This window comes from Lycium barbarum, chromosome 3 (genome assembly GCF_019175385.1).
Source record: "Lycium barbarum isolate Lr01 chromosome 3, ASM1917538v2, whole genome shotgun sequence".
NCBI classification, from domain to species: Eukaryota; Viridiplantae; Streptophyta; class Magnoliopsida; order Solanales; family Solanaceae; genus Lycium; species Lycium barbarum.
In genome coordinates this window covers 20,651,558-20,665,536 of record NC_083339.1, presented here as the reverse complement: position 1 = coordinate 20,665,536, position 13,979 = coordinate 20,651,558, and the positions used below count along the sequence as shown (strand labels likewise).

The 13,979-nt window shown below is 37.2% G+C and overlaps 1 protein-coding gene and 1 pseudogene across 2 annotated transcripts; both read left to right on the top strand.

Moving 5' to 3' along the window:
- Window positions 1-1,383: 1,383 nt before the first annotated feature.
- LOC132630699 (uncharacterized) lies at window positions 1,384-7,096 on the top strand. Of its 2 annotated transcripts, none has more exons than XM_060346260.1 (3): window positions 1,384-1,570; window positions 2,285-2,549; window positions 5,648-7,096. In XM_060346260.1, exons 2-3 carry the CDS (start codon window positions 2,325-2,327, stop codon window positions 6,764-6,766), a joined length of 1,344 nt encoding a protein of 447 aa, XP_060202243.1. In that variant the 5' UTR covers window positions 1,384-1,570; window positions 2,285-2,324; the 3' UTR covers window positions 6,767-7,096. The 2 variants fall into 2 exon arrangements, with proteins under 2 accessions (XP_060202243.1, XP_060202244.1); XM_060346261.1 differs by lacking the exon at window positions 1,384-1,570 and adding an exon at window positions 5,203-5,442 and having other exon boundaries at window positions 2,420-2,549.
- LOC132634569 (5S ribosomal RNA) lies at window positions 3,770-3,884 on the top strand (annotated as a pseudogene).
- Window positions 7,097-13,979: the final 6,883 nt, after the last annotated feature.

Sequence of the window (13,979 nt, the reverse complement as noted above, 5' to 3'; positions counted from 1 at the left end):
ATGCAAACTTTACCGTTACTCCAACAACACCCATTTGATTTAAATCCTCTTTTCATATTCAAAATTTAAGACTCACTTCTTCAAAGCATTATAATTCAGTTGCTATAAATTCAAAAAATACTATGAAGAAGAAAGAAGAAGAAGAAGAAGAAGAAGAAGAAGAAGAAGAAGAAGTATTTTTTTTGAAGTTACCTAATAATATATACCTGTTTTTTTTTTTTTTTTTTTATTTATTTATATAAAGTGGCTACATGTTATAGCAACTAAATAAGATGTTCCATGAAACTTTTGTGTTGGATATGTGACCAAGGCCCAAGTTGACCTAGCCTATTTCAATCCATCAAACTTTTAACGAGTTGGATCATAACCCAATAGGGACACAACTTATTTCAACCCTCCTAAATTTGATCAAAACCATCTATTAATACCTTTGTCCCTTACTGCCAAACCTTACTCCATAGAAGGAAAATATGTAAAATTTTCTTGAATAACCCAATAGTACAACTTATTTCAAATGGGTTCACACGGTTGTTGCTAAGTTTATTTTCGATTAACTACGCTTCTTTCCACTTCATCCACATGGCAAGTAATCTTAGAGAATGTACCCAATATCACCATGATGCCAATGTCAAAGATTTGACATTTCATCGATGCTTATTTTGATTGAACTGCATTCATCTTTGTCTGTAGACATATATGACTAAAGTAGTCATTTTTGTGACACATGACTGAAGTGCAGCCAATTTTCGCATGCACTTCAGTCATCTGTGGTTGGAGTTCAGATATTTATATTTGATGTCCAGTTGAATGTTTTTTCCCTATAAATAGAAATTTGTTCTTCGAATTTCAACAATTCAACACCCAAATCTACTCCAACTGGTTTCAAATTTGAAACATAAGTTCCAAATACCTTAAAGAACAAATCACAATTATCAATTTAATAAAACATCAACAAACCTAACAAACCCATTTTGCAACAATAACGATTTGCCTATGTTTCAAGTTTTTCCAACACCCATTTGATTGAAATTCACTTCTCATATTAAAAATTCAAGACCCACTTCTTCATAGCATTACACTGCAGTTGCTATAGATTCAAAAATACTATTGTACAATAACTAAGAAGAAGAAGATGATAAAATACTCTGTCTGAAGTTATCTAATATTGGATATCAGTTAAACTTTTTTTAAAAGTGGGAAGGTAGCGACCACAGATGTTCAATGAAACTTTTATGTTGGATATGTGACCAAGGCCCAAGTTGATCTAAACCCCTACCTTAATCCATCAAACTTTGAACAGGTTGAATCATGACCCAATATTGATACAACTTATTTCGACCCGCCTAAATCAGACCAAACTTATCTATATAAATACCCTTGCCCCTCACTCCCAACCCTCACCCCAAAACCTCACTTCATAGAAGTAAGAGGTGTAGCCTTTTCTTCAAAAAAAGGAAAGAGTAGAATTTTCTTCAAAAAACAAAAAGAAAGAAAAAGAAAAAGAAAAAAGGGGACCGGATTCACCAAGGCAAACAAAGCGTCAACACAGCAAACGACCAACACACGAAAGGTAAGTACACATATTTATGTCTCTATACGACTACAAAATATGCCTATAAACTCATCGCTTAAACATCTCGTTATCTAGGGTTAGGGTTAATCCTTTTTCCGGTGTAATATCAGTTCCGGCGCGTGTCAAATAACTTCCGCGCGTGGGGGTTTAGTTTGAAGTCCTAACATTACCTTGCTCATTTAATCTTTAAAAAGATGATTTGATAATGCAATTAACTGAATTTGAGTTAATTAATCCACTTAATTCTATTTAGCTAAGTTGAATTTGGATCCATATTGTGTTCTGAGATAAAGCTAGTAACTATGACAATACCAGTTGTTGATGGTCCAGATCTATCCGTTATGAAATTCAAAAAAATTGAATTTGCCCAGATTTTTCCGAATTTATGATCTGAGTACATAATCATTGCTACTGGGGGATTTTAGTAGCTCAGTTGGTTGGCTGTCTGAATTTTTACCTTACTGGTTGAGGGTTTGAATCTCCACATTGTATTTCTCTCCCCCATTTAAAAATAAAATAAAAATCATATGCTAAATGCAGTAACTGTGACAATACAAGTTGTTGGTAGTCTGGTCTATCTGTTATGAAGTTCAAAAATGAATATGCCCTGAGTTTTCTCAATTTATGATCTGTGAAATTACATTGGGTATGCTGCTGTTGTTGTTTTGTAGTATATAATCATTGTTATTGTTGCAAACATTCAAATTTCAGGGTTGAAATTAGGAAAAAAGCGAATAGTGTAAGCTGAAAGATGAATGCATCGAAAGGTATGAAGGAGGGAGAAAAAAGGATTATTGAAGAAGAAGGGAAGTTGATATTTGGGAGCTACACTGATGAAGAAATGTTAGCTCAGCTGAAAATACTTGCACTAGATCCTTGTGATTCCAATGTATCACGTCCTAAAATTCGGCCGTTATGGAATCAGATGCTTAAAGTGCGAGATGCAATGGCTCTTGCTGATAATGACATATCCTGGGTATGCGCGCTCTTTTATGAATTTTCTATAAATACATGTACCTCTATGATGGTTATAGTCTTGCAGATGTGTATCTTTTTTCACCTTTAGATACTCCTTTTCCTCGGAAGGGACTAAAATAAACATCAATGAACTGTACTGGAGTGATGGAGAGAAATAACTAAGACACAACAGAGCAATTAGTATTGACTGCAGCTGCAGTATATGGAAGTTGCTTTAGTCAATGACTTTCGTATATGAGTACTACTTGTTATGGTTGTGTTTGGTATGACGGAAAATGTTTTCTTGCAAACAAAGTGGGTTTCTTACTTATTTTCTAGTGTTTGGTAAGCAAGTGAGAGAACATTATTCCAAGAGCATTTATATGTAGCCTAGCAAAACAATATTGGGGTGAGATGGGGTAGGGATCGGGACCAACCAAACACACCCTATATATAATCAAAAGATAATAATATAGTCCAATTAAGTTGCTAAAGGAGGTAAAATTGTGATTCACGTCGAAGATTTACCAAATTGAGATCAAAATACAAGTTGGATTATAGTAGAAAATAGATCATTTTTGGATCTAGATTTTAGAGTAGATTCAGATTAAATTTCATCTTGATTTCAGAGTCTCCAAACAAACCCTCAAACTTGGAGTTTAGCTAAGTGGTGTAGCTTAAAATTGGATGGACTAATTATTAATTATGGGCTAAAGAAACAAACATATACTACATTCATGTGTTTCTCTCTAGCATACTTACTTTGGGTTTCGAATCTGTTTGTCCCGCGGGCATCATTGCTTCTGTCACATGTGTCAATGCTTCCTATGCAAGTACGTTTTACGTCTTATTTACCCTTCCAAGATTGAGAGTGGTATTTGTGGCCAGATACTGATTTTTAGGTTAACTTGTTTGGGACTGAGGTGTTGTGGTCAACTGGTTGTTGTTGTACTGATTGGTTGGTTAGCTGGCCATATTGATGAAAACACTTCTTAGACTATCTAGTACTATGAGTTTCAAGTCCAACTAACTGACTGTTTTCTGTTGAATGTAAAACACATCTATCACATTTTCTTCTAGTCGACTTTGCATGACCAATGATATAAATGATCAAAAGCAGAGAAACTTGATCTGATGTTTTGATATTTCATCATTTCCTGTCTGAATTTCTAGGTCATTGTACAGCTATGAAGCATACATTTTTCACTGATTTATTCCTTTTATTTGCCTGCTAAAAGGGTATGCGACCCAACACTAATGCACCGGATCCCATCAGAACTCCGAAGTTAAGCATGCTTAGGCGAGAGTAGTACTAGGATGAGTGACCTCCTGGGAAGTTCTCGTTTGTCATCCCTCCTTTTGAAGAAGAGCCTTGAAGCAACGTAAAGTTGTCTCCATGTGACCTATAGGTCACGGGTTCGAGCCATGGAAGCAGCCAATGCTTGTATTAGGGTAGGCTGTCTGGATCACACCCCTTGAGGTGCGGCTCTTTCTCAGACCCTGCTAACGCGGGATGCTTTGTGCACCGGGCTGCTCATTTGTCTGGTAAAAGGAAGGTGGAGATATTTATTGATAAATGAAGGGAAGCAACGGTAAAGTTGTCTTCGTGTGAACTATAGGTCACAAGTTCGAGCCATGGAAGCAGTCACTAATGCTTGCATTAGGGTAGGCCATCTACATCACACCCCTTGGGGTGCGGCGCTTTCCCGGACCTTGCTAACGCGGGATGCTTTGTGCACCGGGCTGTCCGTTTTAATCATACAGTTTGTGTCTTTGTTATGTAGATAGATGCACATCTGCATCCGTAGGTTTGATAAATTTATCAAATCCAATTATGAGGCTAATACTAATTCTCTTTGCCACGGAAGTAGTTTGGTTTAAACTTGTGCTCGTAATCATTATGCCTCATGGAGAGGCATTTAGTGAATAATTTATTGTGGATTTTGTTTAAATCTCCTTGTGAAATGGATGAATTATAGATGGATGAGCAAGCACATTTTTTCAAATGGATTGCTGATACTAAACAATTGTATGCAAATGCATGTACCTCTTTCAGCTCCCAACCATAGATCCACCTTCCTTTCCCTCATAGGCATAGTTTCATGAATTTTGGGGTTAAAACTAAAAGCACTTTTGAAGTTTAAGACCGATTAGCGATAATCTCAAAATTTTGACCTAGTGCTTGGACAGAATGGCAACGAGGGCACTGGCTGCATACATGAACACAAATAGGAATTAGAGCATACTTGAGGTTTCTACCTATAGATGCACCGGTCCTTAGGTGTGAAACTATGATAAGTGAAGGTGTTAAAAGGGGACGGGTAGTCGCAAAAGACTTGCAAATGCTTGGTATCAATAAAGACTTACCTAAAATAGTGCACAATGTAGCTACTAGTTGAGGATAGGTTTTAGACTCGTATGGAATTTATATTGTTATTACTATTATTATTATTATTTATTAATATATTTGTTTTATCGTATTTTCACTTTTATTTTACTTATTATGATTGATATATGATATTAGCTTAAATAAAGAAATGAGGATTCCACACCAAGGGTGTGGCCTAGTGGTCAATGAAGTGGGTCGAGCAACATGAGGTTTCAGGTTCAATTCCCAGCATAGGCAAAACACTAGTTGATTTCTTCTCATTTGTTCTAGCCTTGGTGGACAGAGTTACCTGGTACCTGTTGCAAGTGGGAGGTGACAGGTATCTCGTGGGATTGGTCAAGGTACGCGCAAGCGGGCTCGGACACCCGGTTATCCAAACAAAAAAGAAAAAAGAAAAAAAAAGAAATGAGAATTCATATAGTCGGCCCCGACCTGTTTGGGATTGAGGCGTGGTTCGGCACGTCTTTGTGGTATCACTAAACATCAAGATCAATTCCATTTTGTGTTCAAAATGTATCAAGTGGTGAGTGAAATTGAATATCCTTGTTCTTGTGGTTTTCTTGACTTCTTTATAGTTTGAACATTAGTTCGGGAAATTTTCATCCTTAGGACATCCCTGATTTAGTGGGAAAAATATGTTTCCTGAGCAGCATTAGATGTTTTTCTTTTCCCATTTCGCTGTAATTCTGCCATACTGTTATAATATATTCTCCTGATTCTTTTAACAGAGGAAAAGAAAACTTCAACAATTTGTCAAAGGTCAGTTGAGATCTCCTCCTGGACTTCCGGCGGAGAAATCTAACCAGAAAAGTAAATCAAAACTAAGTAGAGGGCATTTTTCTCATGCCTCCGGTATTTCATGCTCGCTTAATTCAATTAACTCCGCAGAAAGTTCTGACCGAGAAGTTTTCTTGAGTTCTGATAGTGCATGTAGTTTACTAACATTTGTGGGCAATACTCAAGAGCAGTTACCTTCAGAACTCTCCCTCCACAATGACGCAATAGATTTTGGTCCGAAAGGTTTCTCATCCATAGTTGATTCTGATGAGTCAGTAACTGGTTCAGACCTGTTGAGTCATGATAACCGGACTGCTTCCGTTGCCTCGTTGCTGACCTTGGATGATGCAGCTCATAATTCAAGCTTGTTGTCTGTGAAAGGATCAAGAAGCAGACCTCTACAACCACCTCGTCAATCCCCCAGGTTGCTGAACTTCATTGGTGACCACCTTCAGAGATTTGTTATTCCAGTAGGTCCTCGTTTCCAAGCTGATATTCCAGACTGGACAGTCCCGGCAGACAAGGATGACTCTGAAAATTCAAGATGGTTAGGCACCCGAGTCTGGCCTATTGAGACTGGAAATATGGAAGTGTCTTCTAGAGCAATTGGAAAAGGGAGACTTCACTCTTGCTCTTGTCGGTCTCCAGGAACCACTGTCTGTGTCAAACGCCATGTTTCTGAGGAAAGGCGAATTCTGCAACGGGACCTTGGTCCTGCTTTCTTCAGTTGGAAATTTGATGAAATGGGGGAGCAAGTTTCAAAGGCATGGTCATCGAAGGAGCAAACGACCTTTGAGTCACTGGTCAAAAGGAAACCACAACTAAATGGAAAGAACTTTCTGAAATACGCATTAAAGTCATTACCTCAAAAGACTGCGAAGACCATTATCAACTATTACTTCAATGTTTTCATCCCGCGACAATTGAGCTTACAGAATAGATCATCCAATAAATTAGTCAATATTAGTGATGATATTGCTGATGACATCAACGACATATACTTGCACAAAGGAAGTGAAGGCCAGAATCCTGAGGGTTTGAAAAGTCAATACTTACGTCGGCTAATTTAGTCCCTGGCGTCCTCTAACAGTTTTGGGATTACTGAAGGATTTGCTTCGTAGCCTGATGGATTACAGTATTCGCGCTTCCTCCTTCAGGAATTTTGATGGGAGCAGCCCTTTAAGTACAAGTATGAAAGTTTAATCATGTTAATATTAGTTGTTAATGGTAATTTGTTTAGCCTCTTTTGGTCTATGGTTAGTTCTCCATATATTTGAGTAATGGAATGTCTAAAGAGTAATATTCACAAGAATTGGGTAGCATGAATTGTTATTGACTATTGGGTTTAATTTCTGCAACTTCTATGATGAATAGAGATTAATTAGACTTTCGTTTGAGAATTGGATTTGCTACTTGCCATTGGCTTGTCTCCCATTTTCTTGAACATGTGAAATTAAATCTATTTTTTTATTAAGCTTGATTGGTAGAAAAAATTATATAGTCCAAACAACCCCATCCATCGAGTCTTCATTGTAGTGAACTTGACTGAGAAGAAGGGAAGAGGGGGGGGGGGGGGGGGGGGGGTTGCTGATGAGGGTGGGTCAAGAAGTATCGACAGGCTTTTGAAGATAAGGTGCACATGACATTTTAGGTGAACCCACATCGGAATGGGAGAGGAAAGTAAAGAGCTCTATAAGGCATAGCTCAAGTTCGTATGGTACATGTGCTTTTGGAGCTCAATGTGGCGTAGGCCGTAAGATAAAGTCGTGCAGGCCTAGTTCTAAAGTGGATAATACCTGTCATGGATTTGAGTCGTGACAAATATGGTGTCATAGTTAGTACTCCCTCAATACAATGGTGTAGAAACCTTAGCGAGGACACCGAGTCTCTAAGTAGGGTGTATGTAACGTTCTTGACAGAAGGAGGGTTGATCAAGGCTGACAAGTTTCTGAAGATGAGGTGCACAAGATACCTTTAGCTAATTCCACATTGGAATGGGAGAGGAAAGTAAAGAGCTTTATAAGGTAAACTTTCACATGGCACCTTAGTTGGTTGCCCCATTTAACCTGTATTCAGTTTTCTAAAAAAATATTTAACTAATACCCAATATTAGGTAACTTCAGACAAAACAAATTGCTTCTTCTCTATTATTTCTTTTTCTTCTTCTTTTTCTTCTTCTTCTTCTTCTTTGTTGTTGTACAATAGTATTTTTCGAATTTACAGCAATTGAAATTTAATGCTTTGACGAAGTGTATCTTGGATTTCAAATATAAAAAGTGAGTTTAAATTAAATAGGTCTTGAAAACAATGGTGAATCACCATTATTGCTATACGTTTGAAGTTGTTCCCGAAGCGGGAAACTTGCAATTTTTTAACTACAGGCATAAATTAAATGGTGGCCCTAAAAATGGGTATTGGTGCACTTTGTCCCTTTATAAGGCATACCTCAAGTCCACATGTTACGCTTGTTTTGGGGCTCAATGTGGCGTAGCTCGAATAAAATCGTGCGGGCATAGGCCCAAAGCGGACAGTAAGTGAACTTGGGTTGTGACATTCATCTTTTTATTAAATACCTTCTCATCACCCATATCACTATTACTATTAGTATTGCGATCTTTTTAACACTTTCTACGGATGTGTTTGGTATGGTTGAAAAAGTTTTTCATGAAAAATATTTTCTAGGAAAATAAGTAGATTTCTTACTTATTTCTTGTGTTTGGTACTTAAATAAAATATATTATCCTATAAGCATTTGTATGTAATTTGACAAATACTATTAGAGGTGGAGGTGGAGGATAGGGGTGTGGGTTGGTGGTGGGGATGAGGGTTACGGGGGTGGTGGAGGTGAAGATGAGGTATGCTAGAGGGCGGGGAGGACACAAGCAATGTGGAATGCCACTTATCGAACTTGTTTTCCTAGAGAAAATGTTTTTAAAAAATTTGACCAACCGAATTTCAAAAAATTGAATAATATCTTCTGAAAATTATTTTTCTCCATACTGAGTGCACCCCAAATTTGTACTTTTTGTATTATTACTGATAAATGACTGCTCCTTGTACACCTCCTTTGTCGAATTGGTACAAAGTACGTTGTTGCAACAAGAATTAAAAAAATGTTCAAGGTGAGTATCTAAGAACTGGGTTCAAACTCCAATTCTCATATCAACAAAGAGAAAAGGACAAAAATGGTCCCTTAACTATGATAGTAGGTTCAAAATAGTCCCTTAACTATGCACTTAACGGTTTTAGTCCTTTAAGTTTGTTACAAGTTAACAAAAATGGTCCCTTAACTATGAGAGTAGGTTCAAAATAGTCCCTTAACTATGCACTTAACGGTTTTGGTCCTTTAAGTTTGCCATAAGTTGACAAAATGGTCCCTTAACTATGAGGGTTGGTTAAAAATAGGCCCTTAACTAAAAAAGTTATCACTACCAAAAACAAGCGAAAAAAACGATGGACGGAAACCGATGGATAAAATCGAGGGACACTATTTTTTTTTTAATTTTTATTGTTTTTTACGAAAACCAACGGAAGTCCATCGGTTATTTTTGAGGAAAAATGCGCAGAAACTATTTTTTTTAAAAAAAGAATCACTACACTGGAAGTATTTAGTTTTCTCTAATTTTCAGTAAAAACGAATCTAGTGTATTTTACTTAGCGAATGACTCCCTCGATTTTAATCGACAGAATCCGTCGGTCTTTGTGTTCCGAGACACTATTTTTTGACATTATCAAGTCTGTAGGTTTTTCCTCAGTTTTTTCCTATAACCGACTAACGTCCGTCGGTTTTGTCCCGAGTTATTTGACCGATCTAGAGTTCTCACTAATTTTTCCCTTTTTTTCATAGTTCTCGTCAAATCTAACAAATAAGTTCGATGAATATTTTGTCGAGACTAAAACTGTCAACTTATGGCAAACTTAAAGGACCAAAACCGTTAAGTGCATAGTTAAGGGACTATTTTGAACCTACTCTCATAGTTAAGGGACCGTTTTTGTTAACTTGTAACAAACTTAAAGGACTAAAACCGTTAAGTGCATAGTTAAGGGACTATTTTGAACCTACTATCATAGTTAAGAGATCATTTATGTCCTTTTCTCTATCAACAAACTTTGCGTAACTAATAAAGGTTGTATTTGCAAAATAAAGCTCTCATTATCAATTTAATCTAGGGGCTATCAATGGATATTTAAAAACCGATCAAACTTAATTGTTCCAAACTGATTATTAGATTTTCTTTAAAGAAAATAAAATTATTTCGAAATAAATATATAACCGTATCGAATAATTAAGATAGTGATTATATCTTATATGTTAAGTTTAAATATACAAAGGATTAAATTTGTGACTTGGCGTTGGGCCTTGGGTGAATTATGATGGAATATCATACAAATGATGCTTAAATGGTCAAACCAATCTATTCCTTTTGAAAATAATAAATTACACGTTTTTTGAGTTCAATTCTTAATCTACTAGTATCTTATACAAAACAACACATTTTGGTAATAATCCGAAGGGTATTTGTCGGTACCCCACAAATGAGCTTAGAACGTACATTTTTCTCTCTGACAGTCTTCTTGTTGGTTTCCTTCTTGGATTGTCAGATGTCTTGGTGAGATGTCACCCTTAGCCAATGCCTGCTGCAGGTTCTGTGTTACATTCTGGTCATCCATTATTAACATCCCCTATATCAATTCCTCTGTTGAACTCCTTTCCTCACTAATCATGTACTCCTAACTCAAAGACTGATGTTTCTTAATGAATAGCGCACTTAGCTGAAATATCAGGTCTATTAACATTTAACAAGCTTTTGAAAGAGTGATGATCTTAAACAAACCAAAGTAGTTCAATTTTATAGCATTAATGGAACCATTTCAACATTAAAGAAACATTAAGCTGTATAAACGATGGGTGCGAATGTCAATACCGTGGCATAACATATATGGCAAGATTTGGTTATTTATAGATGAGGTTGGTTCAGATGGATACATATCAACTTTTATCAGTTACACTAAGAAGGCTGGATGGAGCACAAGACCTTACCATATCTACGATCTATGCTAGCACACACATGTCAGCGAGACTTACTTTGTGGAATGATCTATACCATATCTCTAATACCCTTAATTCTCCATGTCTTGTCTGAAGACATTTTAATGTGATTGTTGATGAAATTAAGAGATATGAGGGTTGGGGGGTTGGGAGGCAAGGGAGAGGGATAGAAGTTTCATTTGTTGAAGTTGAGACTTTATTGAATGCACTAATTTGAATTAATTAACGGATTTGGGATTTAAGGTCAATATGTATGTAACACCTCGTGCCTTCGAGCTATGGTTTGACTTGTAAGATGTGGATATAATAGAACCAAGATGGGAAGTGTAGGAAATGTTTTAAAACCAATAAAAAGGTATAAGAAGAGTCCCTGGGCAAATTAAAATTGGAAGCTATGCCACGGACCATGTTTTCAAGTGAACTTTCACAAGGCCTACTTCATGCGGGCATAACCCCCTTATTAGTTGGGAGTTTGGGAAAGCATCCGCAATGAAAGTTGTAGCCCTTTGAAATACCTTTCCATCTATATAAGTACTTTCAAACAGATCTCTGTACAAAAAGTTATGCCCATTTTACTGAAGGCTATACAATAGGTGCGGCACCCTTGCGACTCAAGGGTGGCCCAAGAGTCGTAATTTTCCTGATTTCTTATTTTATAAGTATCCAAGGTAGGGGTTTATTTCCCCAACTTCCCCAAGTCCGAAAAACGTTCTAGAGAGGTAAAACTCATCTAAGACATCAAAAACCCTCTAAGGTGAGTTTTAATGGTGTTTTTAGATTGATACTCTCCAATACTGTTATTAACAAGATTAAACCTTGGGAATTCATATATTAAGGCTAGAATCTTCATCTTGGACAAGAACCCATAGAATTCGAAATTCAAGAACGCGATATCAAAATGTAAGACCTTTATCCTACACTCGAATATAGTTATGTATTTGGTATTTAGAGACTATAAGTTCTTGAATTATAGTTGGTGAATATGATAGAGAATTATGAATGATTATAATGTTTCTTAAGGGTTGTTGTTTATCCCATGGGTAATTAGGGATGATGGTATTTATATCTATATGAGGTTGTAGTATCATCTAATGGCAAAAAGATAGGTTGTAAGATGAAGAAACACTATTGATGAAGGTTGTGGAGCTTCATGCCTACTAGGTGTTTGATCAAATGCTTAGATGACCAAAGCATGGATGTCCTTACTAATATTGGTTCCCGCAGTAGGGTAGGGAGGGATTCTTTCTCTTTACTAGAGCCAAGACTGTACGAGGAGAGAAAGACTTTACTCATGTTTGACATCCCATGAGTTTAAGTGTTGAAAACTCAGATGCTTATGAACTATTAACACTCTAAATTCTATGAACAACTCATAATTCCATGTCTCAAAATGTTTCTCAAATCCATGATATAAATTGTTAAATGATGAACACATGTATTTGGGCCCGAGGCCCCAATTTATGTATACGTATACTTGGGCCCGAGGCCACAAAATTGTTCGCTTATAATTGGATCAAAGGCCACAGTTTGTGAACTCATATAAATAGGTTATTTCCTTATATTCGGAAAAGGGAGTACTTATGACTATGATTCTCATGTTCAGTTCAGTTATCCTTATGTTTCAGTTTCAGTATCAGTATATTTCATATTTATTGATTTGGGTTGCCCATTCCTCGAGCACCTCACAACTATTTATTCTTTCAGTTGGTTTTACATACAAGTACAATTGCAAATGTGCTTACGTCCTTTTTGCCCGAGATCTGCATTTCATGATGTAGGTACTGATTTACAGGTCGACGGATCTGTTCGTTAGGACCTTCTACGTATCAGCTATTTGGTGATCCCAGTCTCTTTTGGGGAGTTGCTTTTACTTTCATTATTCAGTTATGTAAGATGGTCAGGTATGCCGCGAGGTCTTGTCCCGGTAAATAGTTAACATTTCGGTATTATTAATACGCTTCATAGACTAGAGTATCAGTCAATCAATATTTTAAGATGTTGTGTTAGCCGTGTTGGCTACATCTTCATATTCTCAGACTTATCTCAGTATTTCATAATCATATTGATCAGTCAGACTTTTCAGTTGTTTAGTATTATTATGATGTCACATGTTTCATTAAGATTATTCATGTTATAATTTACATTCCACATCAATACATGTCCCTTGTTAATTCAACAAGCCATGTGGTTCATTCGGTCATATGCAGTCAGGCACCGAGTGCCGTGTTATGTCCAGGCACAAGTTCAGGGCATGACAAAGCTCGTATCAGGGCACTAGGTTCAAGTGTAATCAGTCGGACTTTTCATTAGTTAAGTATTATTATGATGCCGCATGTTTCATTATGATTATTCATGTTATAATTTACATTCCGCAACAGTACATGTCCCATATTGATTCAGTAAGCTATGTGGTTCGATCGGTCATATGGTGTCAGACACCGAGTTTCGTGTTACGGCCGGGGTCAGGTTCGGGGCGTGATAAATCTTGGTATCAGAGCACTGTCTTAGGGAGTCTATGAAGCCGTGTCCGATGGAGTCACTTTTATGTGTGTGTGCACGCCACACATGTAAATAGTTGACCACCAAGACATTTAGGATTGTCTCATAACTTTAATATTATAAATCGTGCAATTAGAGCTATGCCTTCAGGAACTCTTCTAACTGTGCGTATTGTGTTTCTTTTCGAAAGTGCCTTCCAAGAAAAAGTATACCAAGAGATAGTCAGTTACTGGCCAAAGCTAGTATGAATGCTGCCTAAGAAGTGGACTCTCTGACTCAGGGAGTTTTCACCTAGACTCAGGTACCTGCATCGGGTTCAGTACCCTAGACATCACCCCATCTTCGACTGAAAGGCTTGCGAAGGTTTTACCATTTCTCCGCCGCCCAGTGCTACTGATATAGATGTTAGGGGACCTATCCAGTTGCTCACCTAGAATGTTACTACACAAGCTCAGCGTTAAGGAATGGCTCTAAGTGCAAGTACTTATGAGGGGTCTTCCAGCTCTAGGATTTGAGAGGCTCGAGCAGAATCACATGAGTGTGATGAATAGTACCACAAGTTTGTTTCACTGGTCAAGTATGCTCCACATATGGTTACCAATATTAGGGCCAGAGTTAGGCGTTTTGTGTTGGTCTTGCACCCTACTTGTTTGGTGATGGTAATATTGCTGCTCAGAATAAGTAAGTGAGCATTACAAGATGGTTGCGTTTGCACAAGGTAACGAGGACAGAAA

Excerpts from the sequence above, each read along its gene's own strand:
- LOC132630699 (XM_060346260.1), top strand. The coding sequence starts at position 2,325 with ATGAATGCATCGAAAGGTATGAAGGAGGGAGAAAAAAGGATTATTGAA. Across the intron at positions 2,550-5,647 it reads CTGATAATGACATATCCTGG|AGGAAAAGAAAACTTCAACA; the intron begins GTATGCGCGCTC and ends TTCTTTTAACAG.